Genomic DNA, 22,687 nt, shown 5'->3' on the forward strand with positions numbered 1-22,687 from the left:
CATATGACTGAGATCCACTCCAAAATGTAATATGTTCTCTTTAGTCCATGCTACCACCAATTTTCATGGAAATTCGGCCATTAGTTTTTCCCAATGACAAACTGAGCCAAAAATATGACTAACAAACAAATATATTTATCAACTGGGGCCCAAGGCCAGTTGCCTGCTCTGCCCATTTTAGAATGAATGAATGAATGAATGCTTTGAATGAATGAATGCTTTATTTCGGTTACAAAAAACAACAAAAAACAACAAAAAACAACAACAAAAACAAACAAAACAAAGACAACAAAATAAAATCATGTTTTTTACAAAAGAATCCATCAGACAGCAACCGAAAAAGGAATAGGCTGAAGCCCCAAGGCTTATTTTTGCCTCTTAATGGTCCAGTCTTGGTAAAAACTGATTAATTTCCCACCGAATTTGTTCAGGTTATAATCTTTAGAAACAGAAAAGAAGAGTTTTTGTTGATACTAACTCTAAACTAGAGTTGGAATCAACCCATTCTACAAATAGCATGTAATCAATCAAACTTTCTTATTCCAGTCTTGGTGGAAATGGATTAATTTCCCATCTGAATTTGTTCAGGTTATGATCTTTAGAAACAAAAAACAAAAAAAAAGAGTTTCTGGTTGATTCTAACTCTAAACTAGAGTTGGTATCAACCACTTCTATAGATAGCATGTAATCAATCAAACTGTCTTGTTACCATTATCATATCACAGCCTCTCACCAAGCCTGTTTCCACATCTGCCTGTCTGCCATCTGCTCTGCAGCTACTTCAATAATAGCTTGCAGCTGCAAAGGAAGGAGGGGGTGGGGGGGGGTGGAAGGAAAAACCCAGAGGGGCGAGAGGTAAAGGGAGGGCGGGTGGGCGGGTAGCGGAGGGAGGGAGGGAGGGAGGTAGGGAGGAAGAAGGAAGGAGGGGGCGGTGAAAGCAGAGCTGTGATGCAGACAGCGAATCACATGAGCAGGGATCTGTTTACAAACTGAGGGCTGTAGACGAGAAGTGGAGAAGAGAGACGAGGAAGGAGAGAGGAGGAGAGAGAACGTGAGAAGAAAATACAGGAGAAGAGAGGAGACCCTGGATCTGGATAACATTAGCTTCATTGTTTCCCTGTGTTATATACCTCGCTGTGTTCTTTGTTCAGAGCAGGAAGACAGAAGAGATGAAACGCTGCTCTCCACTGGATCACTGAGGCTGCCTGCCTGCCTCTCTGCCTGCCTCTCTGCCCGCCTGGCTGGCTGGCTGGCTGGCTGTGCTGCCGGGAAACCCATCCATGTCCTTCCTTTTGTCTCTCCATAGTTGGACACGGCAGGTTTTTGCAGCCAGAGAGGAGAAAAGCAACATGGAGATCTAAGCAAGGAGGACAGAGGAGAGAAAATAAAGGAAGGAATAAGAGAAAAGAAGAGGAGGAAGGGAGGGAGAGCCTCGTGACAATGTTTTGAAGGGGAGGCAAAACAAAAATCAGGTACTGTGTCTGGCCAGAGGTGTATCACCAGTGCTGGATGGGATTTGGAGTATATTTCCTCATGCTATAAGTGACATTGGTATCTATTTTATCTACAAGAGTCACAGGTTCATCTCCAAGACTGTTGTCTTTGTCTTCCAGTGGCAAATCATCACTGCAGACTGAGATTCACAGGAGCAGCTGGTTGTTTGAGTAATGTCTTCTTCAGAAACTGGGAGTCTCTAATCAGATCTGCTTACTCCAGACCACAAGGATTTAAGTCACTACACATCCACGCTACTGTCAAGGTTGAACTGAACCAGTAGTGGATATTCATCTCAAAGCTTGTGCTCTTGTGGAAACCAGACTTTGAGATATCTGAGAGGTCACAACCCCAAAGATTCTGTGTTTGCCAAACGAACATTTGCACATTTGATGCATCCTGTCCAATGGTGTAACGGTAAGTGTCCTGGAGCTGGTTGCTAAACTCAGATTAAGCCAAGTAATAATGTAAATGTTTACTTCGTGGAGATTTAGATCACAAAACAGAGTTGCACCACCCAAACTAGCTCTATGTGGTTTAACAGGTCCTCTAACAGGCTTCGCTGTCCGTTTACCCCATCGAGACTCCACCTCGCCACCCAGAGCCATTCAGGATATTTTGCACCACTCATCGCCTAGTCGAGTGGGAGCATACAAGCCAAATAAAACACCATGACACCTGTCGCTGGGTGCTCTTTTTCGCTCACTTTCATCTTGAGTGCAGACACAGCACTCAATGAAACTTTCCCTGTCCCTGTAAGAAAGTCCTTTAGAAGTTTGTCATTACTATTTCAGCCTGCTTGCTCCTTCTGTTTTGCTTGAAGCTGGGGAGGAAGGCATCAGTGGCTAAGATTCCTGCCATTTCTCCCATAGCATGCTGGAAACCTCTGCTAACGGCTAGGCTAATGCCGCTCGGGCAACTTAACTAGCTAAACTAGCTGTCCAGCTCTATATCCACCATGATATGCTATCGATTGCTACTTTGTCTTATCATCACGTACTAGCAAGATGCTTCCCTAGCTATCTGACTTGACGGTCAATAACCATTGATTGATATTCACTGCTGGCTTTGTTGCAACATTGCATCTTGGTGCACAGACGGCTGAACCAATTTCTGCTCACTATTAGGCCGCTCCAATGCACCAGGAGCTACCACTAGCCGGCTGGCTCTTGGTACCAAGGTTATTATAGTTAACGAATTAACGAAAACTAGAATTGAAAAAACATTTTCGTTAACTGAAATAAGAATAAAAAGTTTAAAAAGTAAAAGAGTTTTTTTTAAAAACGAGAACTAACAAACTGTATTTTGTGGTTACAAAACTAACTAAAACTAACTAAAATTATAGTGAAAATGTCCTTAGTTTTCGTCTTTGTCAACTTTTTTCATACGTCAACCTTTTTGGTTGATATGAAATCTATTTAATCTATCTGGTTTTATGACTTAATAAACTTATTGGGGCTGAGATGGATCAGACAAAGGAAATAAAGGAAACATTTATTGTGACCTTATTGAATCTTGCACCCAACAAATACCCCATTACAAAAAAACTAACACTAAAACTAATAAAAAACTAAACTAAAACTAAGCATTTTCCAGAAAATAAAAACTAATTAAAACTAACTGAATTTGAAAACAAAAACTAATGAAAAATCCAAAACTATTATAACCTTGCTTGGTACATCATGACTTGCTAGCACTTGTTGCATCTGGTTTACCACGAGCTATTAGCAGTACTTCCCTCACTCTTTCCCCACAGCGGTCATGGTCATCTATGTTCAGACTACAGCAGCTACGTATCCTCAAACTGTCCCAAATAATGGTCACCAGGTGCAAGTGGGATGTCCACATCGGCTTCAGACTCGTCTGCCTAACCTGTATTGTTGAAGGAACATGAATGTCAGCTTACATTACTCTGCTGAAACACATTTTCATTTGCAGTCCTTACTCGGGTGCGGTGAATGAGAGCGAGACAACTTTCCACATGCCTAATTTCATCAGTAAAGACCTATTATGCACTTCCCCATTGCTACAATGATGCACATGCTGTTTCAGATGCACTGCTATTTTAAAGGCCATGCATACTACTATACTACCTGATTGGGTATTGAGTGCAAAAATCAGGTGGAGCCTTGGTGGGGTAAATCAACAGTGAAGCCTATTAGAGTCCCATGCACATACTCATAGGACTGGAGTCACATCAAGGTAACCATTTTCTTTCCCGGGGAGATTAGTCGTAGCTAAATATTTACACCCAGTACCTGCCAGCTGCTGAGCAGATCAGTACGCAGAAGCAACTAAAACATGATGCCGATGAGTTATAAAAGTCTGAATTTGTGCTTTTATCGGGTCATTATGCAAGCCACAAGCAAACAATTTTTAAGTGCTTGTTTTCTGAATGGAGTTTGTATTCATCACATGCTATGCAGGTGGTTCTCAATGCCTGACAGAGAGCTGTACTCTGAGTGCACTTTTCTAGTTTTAGATTTTGTAAATCTTTAATTAGAAACTAGCCAGTAGTTAAGCTCTAAGGGCTTTCCACAAAAAATTACCCCTGGTTTTATGAATAGCTGCCACAACCCTATCCTAATGTGAAATTTTATACCCATAATAGCCCAAACGAACAATGATCACAATGAGTTTATTGTGTGTTTTACAACTGAGATCTCTATAATCAGGTTCAAAGGATATAAAACCAAAGCTACTGTTCCTGTTGGACAGTGTGCAAGACACGTACAGTTCTCTCCTGACTGCATGCATTTGCACAGTGGCCTACCTTTTAGCTCTCCTCTATCAATGATTTACTAACATTGTGCTAAGATTACAGCAGCTTCCTCCTTCCCCCACACCTCCTGTCACCCCTCACCCCCTCCTCTGTACAACTACAGACTGCACAGTCCTGCCGTGACCCCCGTCCATTACAGGATCACCTCTGAACCCGGAGGTCACCACCACAGTATAAGTTGCGCCACTTGACCTTAAGAAATTGTTAACTACTGCAGTTAGTGCATCATTTGGAATGAAAACTGCTACGTTCAAGCCCCTTAAGGCTGAAAACACTTCTTTTATCCCGAGCACCAGCTAGTATCTAGTCTCAGGCCGAGACGCGGACCAAGAAGTGGAACACATTCCTTTGTGACGCAAGGATGGTTGTAAAAGTTCACATTTAAGTGCTTTCGCTGTGGGATCTATGAACTTTATACACGTGTGTAAAGTTTCTCTCCATTGAACATTATGAGGATAGTAGACAGCAGTAGAAAGAAAAATCTAAAATGTCTCTCAGTTTTTCTGTAGCTTCCCAAATAAAAGTGTTTTTTGCAGTTAATTCTAATTACTAAAGATAAGAAATCTTAAAACTCCATGCTCAATTTGTTCTCAAATATGACTCATAATTCTCATATTTAAGAGAAATAATCAAGACATGAATGAGACATTGGATAGACAATGATGAGATCTCTTTTAAGGCTCATACTTCTCAGATTTGTCTCATGAAAGTCTCAGATTCATCTCATGTTAGTCTCTTTAATTTTCTTTTAAAATAACTGAGACATAATTGAGATCAGGGGCATACAATTTTGAGACCTCCTCTGTTTATCCCACTTCTCAAATATTGCTCAAATGGTTTTCTCAACTCAACCTCCTTTGTCTCAGTGATGTCTTGTCTCTTTTTAGCTTATCTCTTGCTCCTAAGGGACCCTTAGGAGAAGTAATTCAGAAACAAATGATCACAGAATGATACGAATATGAGAAGCTAAAATTGATCTCAAGAGATGAGATTGGACAACAGATGAGCAACACATTTTTCCTATGGGTTAACTCACTTTTAACCTTAATGTCTATGGATTTATGCCATAAAGATTTGACATTATATTATTTAAAGTCATTTGGCAGATTATTTTGTTCAAAGCAACTTAAGCTAAATGCTTTTAAATCACATCAGACCAAGAGCTAGATATCAAACAAAACTTTGAGTGAATTCCTTTGAAACAAATAATTAAAAATGCTTAGTTCCTTTAGTTTTCTTGAGCCTACAGTTACTATAGAAATAAAACTGTGGCAAAGATAACTGCAGTATAAAATTTAAATATATCAACCAGAAATAAAAGGGTCAAATGTTATTTCCCCAACTCAGTTCCCTCTTTTCCCCCCACTTTCTGTGGGGATGATATTAACTCTGTTAGTTTCCAGTCATTCTGTAACTTATTCCATGCAAAAGGTGTGACAACAAGTGGACAAAACCCTTTTACCCAATTCAGTACGGGCAAAAGATCATGTTCAACACAAAATGATAAATTAGACTTCTCCATAGCTGTTATTACACACTGCCTGTACACATGCCCCCATATCTCAACTTTCACCCAGGGTTCAAAAACTTGGTGCAGCTCAAGAATCCCCACAGTGTGAGCAGTATTACATTGCAATTTGAAATACGAGGCTTTACAGAAGCGGCACGCTGCATGTGTGCCAGGCCTTACAAGTTACACAGATACATACACCACGTCCTCGCCATAGGAGGTGGACACGGGCAGGGTGATGGGATACGTTTGTCATCATGACCAGTGGGGACCACACACTGACAAAAGGCTCTGGAGTGGATACAAAGATTACAGAAAATACAGATGCTCCACAAACAGTGAAAGAGTTTAGTGTAACATAATACAGACACGTGTTGTCTCACTATCCCTCTGGGGACAATTCATTATATTGTTCCCTTGCTCTTTAATCTTATCCATCAGACATGCTCGTCTTTAACCTTTAACCTGCATTAAGTGATTGTTTTGGCTACTCTAGGGCAGCTATTCTCAACTTTGGGGTCCAATTGGGGTCGCGAGATGATTTCTGGGGGTCGCCAAATCATTTTGGAAGTCAGCTCTGTCTCCACTGTGTTAAAGTGTTCATGTGTTAATGTGTTTTAGTCTTTTTAGACACTTAATGTCTTTTTTTGGTCATTTTGTGTCTTTTTTTATAATTTTGTGGTCAATTTGTGTCTTTTTTGGTAATTTTGTTTTCTTTTTTCGTCATTTTGTGTCTTTTTTTGTCGTTTTGTGTTTTTTTTGGTAATTTTGTTTCTTTTTTGGGTAATTTTGTGTCTTTATTTGGTCATTTTTTGTCTTTTTTCGTCATTTTGTGTCTTTTTTTGTCGTTTTGTGTTTTTTTTGGTAATTTTGTTTCTTTTTTTGGGTAATTTTGTGTCTTTTTTGATCATTTTTAGTCAATTTGTGTCTTTTTGTGTCTTTTTTTGGTCATTTTGTTTCTTTTTTGGGTGATCTGAACTGTGCGTGTGAGATTGTGTTCAGTGAGAGGGGGTCACGGACAACATGCATTTTAAATTGGGGGTCGCGACTCAAAAAGGTTGAGAACTACTGCTCTAGGGTAGCTGTCACCTATTAATGTTGTCATAGGCAACGTGCTAACAAACACTTTTTTATTTTCACACCTGGCAGGAATAAACAATATAAGCATTAGAGCAGCATTATGGTTAAAAAGACTCAAGTTCTTGGTCTCCACCAGTGCCGGAGAAAAATTTCTATCTAAATATCTATGCGTAGGTTCTCTCCAAAGACATGCAGCTTAGGTTTAATTGGTGACTCTTTATTGTCCGTAGGGGTGTATGAGAGCAGGAATGGTTGTTTTGTCTATGTGTGTCAGCTCTGTGATTGTCTGGAGATAATGAATTAATGAGTGAATGAATTAATGAATTAATGGAAACAATGTAAAAGAAAACGATGAGTTGCATCTGTCAATCCAAAACAATGTGTTTAAAGACGCTAAAAGGGAACTGCAGAAAGAATCTCTAAGAGCGACAACTGTCATATGAAGCATAGTCTTTTCATTCATTGTTAATATAAACTTGTTTTAGTATTATTAATATTAGCGCAGCTATTACCTGAGGATTAAGCCAAAGTTGTGGGGGTTCAGTCAAGTTCACAATCAGGTTTGGATACTTAGTGAATCCAAAACAGAAGAGAAATAGTTCAATGATCAGATCAGTCATATAGAAATTTAATATGGGTGATTACCCACACTACTATGAATTTTGCAAACTATTTATGCCAAAGTGATAAACAACCAGGCTTAATCTGGTAAAGACTTATGTGAAACATTCTTTAAACACACTAAATGAGGTCATGAATGAACTGACTGCAGCTTTGTCTACTGTGGCCTTTCATGTTTGAATAATGACATTTTGTATATTTTCAAACTGCATCGGAAAAATAAATGTAATTACATTATTACCAACATGAGGCTTTGTTCATGAGTGCCTCCTTGTTCTCTGTGTGAAGACAAACTTGAGTTGCTAATGCTAACCTTGATGCAGGTTGATATATAGTTGTATTTGATGTCTAAAGTTTTATGGCCTGTAGGAAAGTTGCCTCCACACAAGTATGTATTCATATTTGTACTGGTTTGAATAGATATTCAACAGATAGTTTCTAAAATGCTGTTTCAGAGAGATTTTAACCCATAAGAACCCATGGTGACACCCGTGTAACAAACACTTTAAATCTTCTAGAATCCCCCATATTCAGCTTTATGCTTCACCTTAACTCATTAAATCCCTAAGTGACGTACACTCAACACCCTGGTGTGGTGGTCATGTGACTGTGACAAGAAGTGACTCCTCCAAAATGTGGCTGTGACTGCAAACAGAATTTTAAAAAGCTTATTTTTTGTTACTAGGCTAGGTTTAAACCTATTTAACAATTCTAATCCGTTAATAGTTTGTCCTGTATTGCATTTAACTTGTTCTGACAATATTTCTTGAAGAAATTAAAGTCACAAATTTGATATATATTATGGAGATGCAAAAGAAAAAGACAAATTTGTGTCTCTGTAAGCACAAAATGTGTCTATTTTTATAAAATGTATTTTAAAATGAGAAGTATTATAAACATAAATACCATAAATGCCCATTCTAACATCTATGTCACATCACAGATCTTTGACATTTAGGGGTAGTATTTTTTTTTTTAAACATCAGAAATGTGTTCTATGTGGTCCACTTATAGAACACATCCTTTAAGGATAACTGGGTCTGGGTTCTTATGGGTTAAATGTCAAATGTGCAGAAATATGGTGTAACCGCACAACATCTTTTTGCTTTTTTCCTTGCTGGAAGTCAAACCATGTTGCTTTAGCTGTATTACAATTATTTTGCTCCTGTTTTTATTCTCTGTAATCTTTTTGTTATGTGTCCCGTCCCCTCAGGGTGTCTGTGTGATCTTGGATTGCAGAACTCCGACCCCTCCTGCAAGATGACATCTGAAGAGCTCTTCCACCTGCCGCTCAACGTCTACATCATCATCCTGGGCATCGGCCTCTTCATCCTCATGCTCACACTCATCTTCTGCTGCTACCTGTTCAGGTACAGTGTTGGACATAATGCATTTATCATTCTAGTTTAACTTCACAGTGTCAAACGGGCCGTAAAATCTGCCTCAAAGGAAAATTCCTCTTAAAGTGTCACAGATCATTAACCTCTGACCATAGACGTTATTTTCTGATCTTCTGATCTACGCTCATTCTGCCTCAAGCACTAATTTAGGTAGTGGTTTTCTGAAAAAGCATACTTATACAATGCATACGATATAGCTGTTGTTTTACCCTGTAGAGGGAAAATACTGCACATTCTCATTACAGACATTTAATAAGTTCATCCCATAATAAAAAAAATCCAGAATGCGCCAAGTAATCCATTTGAAAAACTCAACGGCAATGTCTCTTTCCGGAAATCAAGACCCGGTTATGCAAGACAATCAATAATGTGAACAGTTTAATGTTGGAACTACTTTGTTTCTGCCAACCTGTATACAGTGGTAGAATGTACTCAAGTACATACACTCAAGTAAAATTTTGGGGGTACTTTACTTGAGTGTTTATAAGTGAATAAGTATGCTTATTACTCCACTACATTAGCTTTTTTTTTTTTAAGTTAAACCCCATAACATTATATTTAGTAGTAAAAATCAGCCCTACCTTGAGAAAAAATGCGACTTAAATAAATGCATCATCTAATAATCATGATTAAGAATATATAAAACAATCTGAGAGGCATACTGCATAAAAAAATACTTTTACTTTTGATACTTTAAGTACATTTTGATGCTGATGCTTTTGTACTTTTACTTCAGTAAGGTTTGAATGCAGGACTTTTACTTGTAGTTGAGTAATTCTGCTGTGTGGTATTGGTACTTTTACTTATGTAAGGGCCTGAATACTCTTTTCACCACTGCTTATACCCACCAATCTGTGCAGCAGCAATACTTCAATCCTGCTAACTCACCTGTGCTAGTTAAAGTTACAACTCAGCTGGAAGCCATTTATGTTTACATCTCGCTGTGTCACAAGCACAAGCCTCTCGTCCATGAGTAGATAACAGTGGTGGAAAAAAATATTCAGTATAAGTTAAAAGTACTAATACCACACTGTGAAATGACGCCACTACAAGTAAAAGTCCTGCATTCAAAGCTTACTGAAGTAAAAGTACAAAAGTATCAGCATCAAAATGTACTTAAAGCATCAAAAGTAAAAGTACTTATTATACAGAATGGACCCACTCAGATTGTTTTATATATTCTAAATATATTATTTTTTATGCATTTATGTAAGCAGCGGTATAATTTTGTAAAGATAGGGATAATTTTTTACTAGTTATTACTCTGTTATGAGTTTTTATTTGAAAGAAAATGTCTACTCACTTTAAATTGATCATGTTTTTTGTGCTAAATCTCAACCTGAAAAGTAACTAAAGTTGTCAGCTAATTGTAGTGGAGTAGAAGTATAAAGTTACATAACGTGGAAATACTCAAGTAAAGTACAAGTACCCCAAAATAGCAACATGGTCTCACAGAAATCCGTGAAATAGCCACGGATTTCGAATAGCCACGGAATTGCTCAGATTTCCGTGAAACTGACACGGATTTCGCTACAATGTAAGTTAATGACAGTCGTATCCCGTGGCTATTCCAACATACAAAGTGATTATGTACATTCACTGAGTGAAGATTTAGAAAATAAAACATATATTTCTCGCTAGAAATGTAATCAAAATCCATTTTTATGCAGAAACTAAGTCAAAATATTGATTTTTCACTAAAAATGAGAGAATTGTCTGCCATGTTTTTTATTCTGACCGCTGGGACCTTGAAAGTCACGTGACTTGGAACAAACCAATAGCCACGGGATATGACTGTCATTAACTTGCATTGTAGCGAAATCCGTGTCAGTTTCACGGAAATTTGAGCGATTCCGTGGCTATTCCACGGATTTTGAGTTAAGCAAAATCTGTGGCTATTTCACGGATTTCTGTGAGACCAGGTTCCAAAATAGTACTAAAGTACAGTACTTGAGTAAATGTATGTTACATTCCACCACTGGTAGATGCCCTCTTTGTTCTTCAGTGATTCGGTTGGTGGGTGTAGTTCAGTAGAAACAAAATAGTTCCAACATGTGGATTATCTTGGGTAACTGGGTCATGATTTCTGGAAAGAGATATTTCTTTTTGGTGCTCTGAGAACCACATGCCAGTCATAGCGTCATCTAGTCCCATTATGTTTGCGATAAGTCAGACATCTCCAACACTCTGCAGCTTACATGTATTTTTGATTTTGAGATGAGGTGTGGCTTTAATATTTTTGCAAACTGTCAATGCTGAAGCCTCTCATTGTACTAGACGGTGCATTTTAAGTGTTTTTAAGTGAACACTGCTTAAGGCAATTACAGACAGGCTTCCAGGATTTCTGGAAAAACCTGTTTAAATGTTACCTTTGAAAAGGAGGTTGCGCTTCGTTGATTTATTTGGCTGCCAAATAAACATCTGAAAATCCTACAAAGACCGTGGGAATTTATTAGGTTGGTAAAATCAGTCATTCCCAACAAGCTTGCAATCATGAAATCTCATTTATGAATGCATTTCTTTGTTATTGAGCCCAAAATACTGAGAATCCGTTTATGCATTCAACAACTTATGATCACGTCAATAAAACAGAATTTCTTTTTTCTTTTCTTTCTTTTTATTGAACATTTTAACAAACATTTTGCATACATATGGTAAACATAAATCAAACCCCTCCAATAATACATCTTCAGATTACACTTGCCATCTTTCATCTTGGATCAGATAAAAATTAACTTTACATTTTTATTCACTCCAATAAAATTGTGCAACTGAAATAGTAGTCATCCAATGTCACCCAAAAATTATGACTAATCAAACAGCAATTTGTTCCAGTGTAGCAAAATTTTAGAAATAAAAATAGGCAAAAAAAAAACAATAAAATACTTATAATAAAAATGAATAATAATTAAAGAAAACATAACTTTTCAACTTCTGTAGCTTCGAACCAGGGTACTCTTCCTTCTAATGATGGTCATCTCAGATAAAATCAGATCTAATTGATTTTATGTATTCTACCCAATTTTTCCATATTCTTTTAAATCTGTCCTCCTCCAGTCTCACGGAGAAAGTTAATTTTTCCATCACATAAATATTATGTATAACCTCCACCCAGTCCTCAATCTTAGGTTCCTCCTTTTTCATCCACTTTCTGGTAATTGCTTTTTTGCTTGGAATCAACATTATTTTATACATGTGTTTGTCTCCTGATCTCGTAAAGTCAATGTCTGATTTCCCCAAATACAAAAACCTCAAAAGTAAGTGGAAGGTCTACCCTCAGTATTTCATCCATACATTTCTTTAGCTCCTGCCAGTAGCTGCGAATGGAGGAACAGCTCCAGAACACATGAAAATGATCAGCTTTAACCCTATAAAGCCAAGTGTATCATATTTGATACACAAGTTTTTGAGACCTATACATTATCAGTGTGATATTTTTTTCCTGAAAAACCTGATGTATACATGTGTTGAAGAAAAAAAATGAGCAACAAATTGCACAAAAATACAAGATATAGCAAAATGTATATGCAGGTTCCACTGGTGGATCAGTCATTGCTGCGTGAAAACTTCATATCAGCAGATGTTTGATGTTGTGTTATATGGAAAAAAATATTTTGCATGTTTGAGGAAAATGTTAAAAGAAAGTAAAGCCTTAAAAGGTTAAAAATGTTGGGTTTTATATGTTTTTGTTAGTTCAAGAAAAACAAACTGTGAGCAACAAATTGCACAAAAAGAACTGATGTATCAAATATGATACAAATTAGAATCATATATCCCTATTGTTTTTGGATTTTTTTTTAAATTATCCGTCAGCAGGTTCAATAAACACTCCAGTTTTAAAAAAAAAGAAGAATTTTCTGGCAATTATTTAATGGTTCAGGCTTTATAGGGTTAACAATAAAACAGAATTTCAGTCAGAATTCTTCTACAAGTGTTATAGATCTAGTCGTGGTGAACACAGGCTGTTACTTGAATTTGGCATTGTGTGAATTCCAGGGCTGCTTTTCTCAGCTGATTCATACAGCATGACAAGACATGTCCTGAAGAAGACAGATATGGAGCACCAGGCATGTAATAGATTTTTTTTTCTTCTCTTGTGCTTCACAGACTCAGGCGACAAGGTGCAAGAGAGCAGTATGGTTACAATGAGGTAATATTAGATCCAGACTGACTTGTGTCAAATTCAGTCATTTGTTTTGGTAACACTTTACAATAACCATCTAAGTGATGTTTATAGATGGTTTATAAACCAATTATTAACCATTTACAAAGTGCTATACATATTTAATCTTTAAATGGTTTCAACCAATTTCTTAAAGGTATATGAATCATTTCAAAATCATTAACATACTAAATATGGTGTTAAAAATGTAATAATGAGTGAAACTAAAACTATTAATTATAATTTAATTGTTTGTTAATGGTAAATTAATTATACATTTACATTCATATACCATCTATTAACCATTTATACATTATTTAGTTAGTTAAACAGTAATAAATTATGTATATACCATTCTAAATGGCCTATGAACTGTTTATAAATTATGATTAAACATTAATAATCTATCTGTTTTCCATTTATAAATGATGGTTATTGTAAAGTGTTACCTTTGTTGGTAACACTTTACAATAACCATCTAAGTGATGTTTATAGATGGTTTATAAACCAATTATTAACCATTTACAAAGTGCTATACATATTTAATCTTTAAATGGTTTCAACCAATTTCTTAAAGGTATATGAATCATTTCAAAATCATTAACATACTAAATATGGTGTTAAAAGTGTAATAATGAGTGAAACAAAAACTATTAATTATAATTTAATTGTTTGTTAATGGTAAATTAATTATAAATTTACATTAATATACCATCTATTAACCATGTATACATTATTTAGTTAGTTAAACAGTAATAAATTATGTATATACCATTCTAAATGGCCTATAAACTGTTTATAAATTATGATTAAACATTAATAATCTATCTGTTTTCCATTTATAAATGATGGTTATTGTAAAGTGTTACCTTTGTTGGTAACACTTTACAATAACCATCTAAGTGATGTTTATAGATGGTTTATAAACCAATTATTAACCATTTACAAAGTGCTATACACATTTAATCTTTAAATGGTTTCAACCAATTTCTTAAAGGTATATGAATCATTTCAAAATCATTAACATACTAAATATGGTGTTAAAAGTGTAATAATGAGTGAAACTAAAACTATTAATTATAATTTAATTGTTTGTTAATGGTAAATTAATTATAAATTGACATTAATATACAATCTATTAACCATTTATACATTATTTAGTTAGTTAAACAGTAATAAATGATGTATATACCATTCTAAATGGCCTATAAACTGTTTATAAATTATGATTAAACATTAATATTCTATCTGTTTTCCATTTATAAATGATGGTTATTGTAAAGTGTTATGTTTGTTTTCACTGCATTATGTCACAAATCTATTCTTGTCAACAGGTCGTTTTGAAAGGAGCGGGGAAGAAGCTGAGCCTTCTCGGTGTAAGTTGAACTCACAGTGAATAGGATGATGCTAACTGGCTCAAATGGTACAGATGAATGTGGAAAACATACTGTGGAGCAGTTTAGAGGCTCAAAATGTATCAAAATGAAGTGATTTGCAGCTGCTAAATCTGTAATTTGCTGAAAAAGCCCCACATTTCTGCAGTTATTACTGTTGGCAAACCAACAATTACAGCATAAAAATATTGCTTGTGTAACCAACATCAAAATCTCCCTGGAGTTCAGAGGATAAAAACACAACCAAACATTATATATTCTGTCCTATAATATTCCTCAGAATTCACCATACTTGGCTCCTTTTTAAAGGTGGTTCTTTTTGCTTGGCTCAACACAGCAGATAGCTCCTTCCTGGTACACTGTTGCACTCAAGTGACAGTTTTTCTGTCTTATTAGTAGTGTTGGGAACTTTAGAAATGTAATAGATTAAGGCTAATGCAAACTCTGCAATAACAGAGAATTGTGTTCTCTCTCCTCCGGGCTGCAAGAACAGAATGATGTAATTTTGTTCTTGCAGCTCTGGGAGAGAGAACAACTTTCTCTGTTCTTGACACATCATCTAAGCAGAATTATTTTTGCTTGTGTGGTGTCAAAGAAATATTGTTTGAATGGTCAGAAATTTGAATTTGAATGAGCCGTGTGCTGCAGTGGGAGGGCCCTGTGACGACTTCCCAGGAGTTCTGCAGTGCAGTTTACCGTAAAGTCTGATATGTCAAACTGGCCAGAAAAAGAACTTCTTTCTTGTTCTTGCCACCTCGAGAACAAGAACAAATTTCTCTGTTCTTGTGGAGTATGTAAAGGACTTTAGAATAGAAAGGAAAGGAAAGGAAAGGAATGGAATGGAAAGGAAAGGAAAGGAAAGGAAAGGAAAGGAAAGGAAAGGAAAGGAATGGAATGGAAAGGGAAGGAAAGGAAAGGAAAGGAATGGAATGGAAAGGAATGGAATGGAATGGAATGGAAAGGAAAGGAAAGGAATGGAATGGATAGGAAAGGAAAGGAAAGGAAAGGAAAGGAATGGAATGGAATGGAATGGAAAGGAAAGGAATGGAATGGAATGGAATGGAAAGGAAAGGAAAGGAATGGAATGGAAAGGAAAGGAATGGAATGGAATGGAATGGAAAGGAAAGGAAAGGAATGGAAAGGAAAGGAAAGGAAAGGAAAGGAATGGAATGGAAAGGAAAGGAATGGAATGGAATGGAAAGGAAAGGAAAGGAAAGGAATGGAATGGAATGGAATGGAAAGGAAAGGAAAGGAATCGAATGGAAAGGAAAGGAAAGGAATCGAATGGAAAGGAAAGGAATGGAATGGAATGGAATGGAAAGGAAAGGAATGGAATGGAATGGAAAGGAAAGGAAAGGAAAGGAAAGGAATGGAATGGAATGGAATGGAATAGAATAGAATAGAATAGAATAGAATAGCCTTTATTGTCATTGTACATAGCACAATGAAATTAGAGTGCAACTCCCATAGTGCATAAAACAAATTAAGAACAACAACACACAACACTTAAGGACAGAGGTATAAAAAGTATAAAATATCACAGCAAGAATAAATAATTGAATGGCAAAAAACACTGAATATAGAATAAATAGCGATGTATGTAAAGGAGGCGAATGAGGATGAGTGGTAGCATGTAGAGGTAGTATTAGAGATGACCTGACCTGGATGATTTATCAGCAGTTATCATCCCATAAGCACGGGCAAGTAGGTGCCTACTCCACCTTCTAGTAGGTCCAGTAGGTTGTTATAAGTGCAAATTGTAAGATCTTTTAAAATCACAAACAAAAAACAACTCTTTGGACAACATTTTTCTTTATGTTTGCAAGATTTAAATCATTTCCTGGATGTTAAAAAGAGCAGCATTTTGTTTTATACTAAATGCAGAAACAGAATACTGTTAAGATTGGTAGAACATACTGTAAAGCATTATTATGAATATGCGAACATGACAGTTATGTCAGTGACGAAATGATTGCAGTGCAGTCATGGAAAGTGTTTATTTTAATAGCAAAGAATGACACAGCAGCAGCTCCTGAATGCATCATTATTTTGTCTCACTTTTAGGAATTAATAGAGATACTATCATAGGAATATGGTATCATATGAAACTAAAAGATCTAAGGAATCTACAGGCACCCTGTGTGTCAGGATATCGTGTCAGGAAGTTGTTGAAATAACGCTGCAAAGTTAGCCTTTTTTTATGTTTCATTCAAAAAAATTCAGAGCAGTGAAGCTTAAAGTTGAGGAAAATTTGATAAAATGCTGCAGTTGTTGTCGTCCATACATGTTTGATATCAGTTCAGTTCAGTTTGACTGAATACTTTGTTGGTCAGTCTGTGGAACCTGGTCTCACAGGAATCCGTGAAATAGCCACGGATTCGCTTAACTCAAAATCCGTGGAATAGCCACGGAATAACTAAAATTTCCGTGAAACTGACACGGATTTCGCTACAATGCAAGTTAATGACAGTCATATCCCGTGGCTATTCCATGGATATTTTTTCCTATTGGTTTGTTCCAAGTCATGTGACTTTCAAGGTTCTGACGGTAAGAACAAAAAACATGGCGGACAGTTCTCTCATTTTTAGTGAAAAAATCAATATTTTGACTTAGTTTCTGCATAAAAATGGATTTTGATCACATTTCAAGCGGGAAATATATGTTTTATTTTCTAAATATTCACTCAGTGAATGTACATAATCACTTTGTTGGAATAGCCACGGGATATGACTGTCATTAACTTGCATTTTAGCAAAATCCGTGTCAGTTTCACGGAAATTTGAGTGATTCCGTGGCTATTCCACGGATTTTGAGTTAAGCAAATCCGTGGCTGTGAGACCATGTTGGTCTGTGGGTTTGACTCTCATTGTGGAGAAATAAAAAGACTGAAGTGAGATGAATAGACTGAGAATTTTCTCTTATTTGATAAAACAATTCTTGATTGAATTTAATTTTGTGGACACAAAATGCAGTTAAACAGTTAAATCGTTAAATCAAAATGCTTTTTGCCCTCTGGTGATTCCCACCTCTAGTGTTGGTTATGAACTGATGATAAAGAAGCTGTCTTTTCTCCTTGTTTTTAGCAAACATGTGCGGTGTGTTTAGAGGAGTTTCGCAGCAGGGACGAGCTCGGAGTGTGTCCATGTTCCCATGCTTTCCACAAGAAGTAAGTTCTACAACTTTGCTTTGATCACCTGGCTCCATATTTGTGAATATACAAACTGTATTTCGAAATTACAGACACATTTCTTTTTACACAGACTTGATTCATTTGTTCACAAGATTCACAAACTGTTGATCATGCACTTCATGTTATTGACTCATGCATTATGTCTGACTGAAGATGCAAACCATCTTCCATTGAAACCATGTGGAGCCTTAATGTCTGCAAATCCAACGTCAACGGCTCCATAGGCCTCCCTTTAAAAACCACAAAACATAATTCTGGCCTTTGTTTCTCAACATTATGGTAAAGACTGCATAGTGTGCAACAATCTCGATGAACCAGTTCCGGCGAAATGACTCAGAAATTCCACTAGATGATTGATTTCTGCCTTCAAGTTAACAGCAGCAGAGAAGTGGTGAAATTCAGAAAAAGATATCGAGCTAGTTTTTCAGGGTGCCCTGCAGAAAATGACGGGCACATTCCTGACATCATATGTCGTGGCAGGTTTGGGCTTGAGCACGCTTCAAGGCCTGGTGTTGCCCTGCAGCGTAGGTGTGACATTGACAACAGTGCTTAGAGATCGCTGTGCTTGTTTTCCAGACTGACATTTCTGGACCTGTATCACCAGTAACTTTGAACTTTGCACCTATCCTGTTTTACTACACTGCAAAAAAAGAAAAGTTGGGTGAACGCAAAATTTCAAGGCAACAAACTTCGATAAAATTTTAATTTGGACAATTAAACTAAATATTTCTAAAAAGGATAAAGGGATATATCGTGCATGCTTATAGTTTTTTTGGTTTTTGGTAGGTCCTGCTGAAAGCCCAGATGGTCATTATCAAGTTACTGCCATTAAAAACATACAGATACTTTCACACAACTTACAAGATCACATTGTGCCTGAATGCACCAGTTTTCCCTGACCCTCACTCTCCAAAACAATCATTAGGCTCTCCTCAAGTAAATAAATTATTAGTTGACTAACACTGCAAAAAAAGAAAAGTTGGGTGAACTCAAAATTTCAAGGCAACAAACTTAAAAATAAAAAATAAAATAAATACAATTTTAAGTTGGACAATTAAACTAAATATTTTAAGTTTTGTTTTTGAGTTTGCTCAACTCTGAATTTCTCTGGCACAATTGTAATGGCGCTATGAAATGTCAGCTAATGTTGCGACCACAATTTTGAGTTAGCATTGATACGCTAATGGCTACTCTTGTAGCTGTAACAAGCAGCGCCGCTAGCATCAGTTAGCCGCTAGCATCAGTTAGCCGCTAGCTTTCGCGAATGACCAAATTTTACAACAAAGAAATAAGAGTTATCAGAACTATTGTCACTTGTTGTGAACCCCAACTTAAAGATATAAGTAACAACAACTCACAAACTTGTTTTTGAGCAGACAACTGGCTTCCTTTGTTGTGCTAACTTACATTATTGCCCTAAATGTCAGTAATTTATATTTCCAAGTTTTACTAAATTAAATCACTGTTTTAGGCCAAAAAATACAAGTTGGCTTTTTTGCAGTGTGCTTGTTTTCCAGACTGGCATTTCTGGACCTGTTTCACCAGTGCCTTTGAACTTTGCACGTTTCCTGTTTTACTACTGTTCATTAACCTGTTTAAACTTCTCTTTCTTGGCTTTATTCCTAAAGGTGTGTACTTTATCTTCCTTTGGAATGACAAAACATGATTCTCATCTATCTGCTTCTCTCAGGTGTCTGCTAAAATGGTTAGAGATCCGCAGCGTGTGCCCCATGTGCAACAAGCCCATTTGTCGCCTGCAGCCCGACCCCCCACAAGCACCTGAGCGGCCACAGAGTCTCCTGGAGGTCTGAGAGAGGGGGACTATGTCAGTCGACACCTGTCGCTATGGAGCCTGTTTCACTACCCAACAGATTTTAGTTTCAGTAATGCAAATGTTTTTTTAAGGCAGAGCTACTCTGGAGGTAGAAATGATGTACCTGTCTGAGTTAAACCATACGTATAAAACACAGAGGTGGTAATGGTAATGACTCTTCATTAATACTTGATATGGCATTCATGGCAGCAAATTAAGGCAAGGCTAGATACTGTGGTTGTCTTTGGAAGCCCATTCCTGCCAATGTGATGAAAAAAATAATGACTTAGTCTGTCAGAGTAATGACTTAGAGTCTCAAAAGAATGACTTAGTATCTCAAAATAATGACTTAGTCTCTCAAAATGACTTAGTATCTCAAAATGACTTAGTATCTCAAAATAATGACTTAGTATCTCAAAATAATGACTTAGTATCTCAGAATAATGACTTAGTATCTCAAAATAATGACTTAGTATCTCAGAATAATGACTTAGTATCTCAAAATAATGACTTAGTGTCTCAAAATGACTTAGTATCTCACAATAATGACTTAGTGTCTCAAAATAATGACTTAGTGTCTCAAAATGATGACTTAGTATCTCAAAATGACTTAGTATCTCAAAATAATGACTTAGTATCTCAAAATGATGACTTAGTATCTCAAAATAATGACTTAGTATCTCAAAATAATGACTTAGTGTCTCAAAATAATTACTTAGTATCTCAAAATGACTTAGTATCTCAAAATAATGACTTAGTATCTCAAAATGATGACTTAGTATCTCAAAATAATGACTTAGTGTCTCAAAATGATGACTTAGTATCTCAAAATAATGACTTAGTATCTCAAAATGACTTGGTATCTCAAAATAATGACTTAGTGTCTCAAAATGATGACTTAGTATCTCAAAATAATGACTTAGTATCTCAAAATAATGACTTAGTGTCTCAAAATGATGACTTAGTATCTCAAAATAATGACTTAGTATCTCAAAATGACTTAGTATCTCAGAATAATGACTTAGTATCTCAGAATAATGACTTAGTATCTCAAAATAATGACTTAGTGTCTCAAAATGACTTAGTATCTCAGAATAATGACTTAGTATCTCAAAATGACTTAGTATCTCAGAATAATGACTTAGTATCTCAAAATAATGACTTAGCGTCTCAAAACATTGACTTGATATCTCAAAATAATGACTTAGCGTCTCAAAACATTGACTTGATATCTCAAAATAATGACTTAGCGTCTCAAAACATTGACTTGATATCTCAAAATAATGACTTAGTATCTCACAATAATGACTTAGTATCTCAAAACTTTGACTAAGTATCTCACAATAATGACTTAGTATCTCAGAATGGTGTCAGTATCTTGTGAGAAATGTTTTGAATTTTTTTTTATTTTACTATTTTAAGACACTTTGTCACTATTTTGATGTAAATAATCCATTATTTTCTACAATTCTACAGTGTCATTTAGCAGACACTTTTATCCAAAGCGACGTACATTTGAGAGTTAATACAACACAAGCAAAGATGAAGTCAAAAGACAACACATGAATAAGTGCCATTGGTTAAGTCCGTAGGTGCTATCAGGCCGTGCAGTAGGACAGTGCAAAAAGTGCTTTTTGGTTTTGTTTTTTTAAAGTGTCATTATTTTCAATCATGAGGATGTCTCATCCTGGGGTTCAATCATTTTCACAACATAGCCAGATTCTTAAGCAAAGTGCCTTAAAGCTGCAGATCCCCTAAATGAGAGACTCCACCTGTCTGCAAAGGCTCACAGTGAAGAGGCTTCATGCATGTATGAAATCCCAGTTTACGTCTCATTATAGATAAGCTATGTAGGAAATAGTGAACGAGTGTAGACAATAGCTGTCTACACAAGACATAAATCCTAAACCCCAGGTTTCAAAACGCTCCTACTCAGCTCTTTTGCCTCTGTTGGGTTTTATAAATGGGTTTAAGCTAAATCATTTGCTTATCCTGTGGGGAGATTGTGGTTAGCCACACCCACTGATTTGATTATCTGTTGAGGAGAGACTTTGGGTGAGAAAAAAATGCTGTGACACCAAGACAACAGCACTCACCATGGTGACATCTCCACCATTAACATTCTGTCGTGTTGGTCCCTCAGTATATGGAGCGTTACTGCTGTTACCCAACTAAAGAGATTATTTCTGCCCCCAGAGCAGCTCTGCCATCAAGAAATGTTTTTATGACAAACACCAGTCCGCCCCGTTTTCACTTTTTTCCCAAAAATGGCAGTGCCACATGAATCGGATGTGTCGTGGTCTTTCACCGCAACTTAAGAGCCTGGAGCTTGGAAACGAAGAAGATTTAACCACCAGACACAAGCTTTGAAGAAACCCTAAACCGCCTTTGGCTTATTGCTGGCCCAAATCTGATACTGAATGCTGAGACTGAAAGGAAAGATGTTCAGTTGTGGGGAAAGAGGACTTTTAACACAACAGGACAATTGTAAACTAAAAAAGAATCAGGACTCTGTGTATTTCAGCTGTAATCTTTCATTGGGAAGGTAATGAAGCCTTAAATGGCAAGACAGTGATACAAACAACTATATTATGCCTGTTCACCTACAATTATGGGTCAACCAGTAAATTAGCACATATATATGGCTTTTAAGTTATTTCTAAGGAACTGTTTTGTATCATAATTGGCTTGCAGTAAAAAGTATTGTGTGTCAGTGATGCTAAAACACTGTCATTTGTCTAATATAGTTGGATGTCATTGTTGCCAGTGGGACGGATAAAATCCTAGTCTGAGAACAGTTCTGTACTGTGGTGATATAAATAGACACACTGCACTGATATGAAGAGCCTGTTTGAGCTGGTTTCTTGTCTGAGTGAGGTGCACCATAAACATAATTCTCTGTATGTACTATGTAAAATATTAAGAGTACTGTGTAAATTGTAAATGCTTTTGAATTTTCTGACTTTAGAAAAGAAATATATATATAACCAGTGTTTTGATATGGTCATTTGGATCCAAGTCTTTTTTCTAGTTTTGCTACATGTTGACACTTAAAACTGTTTTGTTTTTTTGTTTTTTTTGCATGCTATTGTTATAATATATGGAAAGGTTATACTATTGTGCTGTTGGTGCTCATATCTTTGTTTTAGGCCTTTTTGTTGATCTGACCAAGTGTGTGTGATATGATGTTAGGATTTCCACCAATAAGGTGCCATCTTTGATATATAAATGTGCAAACATA

The 22,687-nt window shown here is 36.4% G+C and overlaps 1 protein-coding gene across 1 annotated transcript; it reads left to right on the forward strand.

Annotated features, from left to right (window-relative positions):
• The first annotated feature begins 927 nt into the window (after positions 1–927).
• On the forward strand, positions 928–22,687 carry si:dkey-51a16.9 (RING finger protein 122). The gene is made up of 6 exons (XM_059359728.1): positions 928–1,911; positions 8,701–8,857; positions 12,995–13,037; positions 14,384–14,425; positions 17,527–17,609; positions 19,324–22,687. The coding sequence occupies exons 1-6, from the start codon at positions 1,887–1,889 to the stop codon at positions 19,442–19,444; spliced, it is 471 nt and encodes a 156-aa protein (XP_059215711.1). The 5' UTR covers positions 928–1,886; the 3' UTR covers positions 19,445–22,687.

The sequence above is a fragment of the Centropristis striata genome, chromosome 20 (assembly GCF_030273125.1).
Source record: "Centropristis striata isolate RG_2023a ecotype Rhode Island chromosome 20, C.striata_1.0, whole genome shotgun sequence".
Lineage (NCBI taxonomy): Eukaryota > Metazoa > Chordata > Actinopteri > Perciformes > Serranidae > Centropristis > Centropristis striata.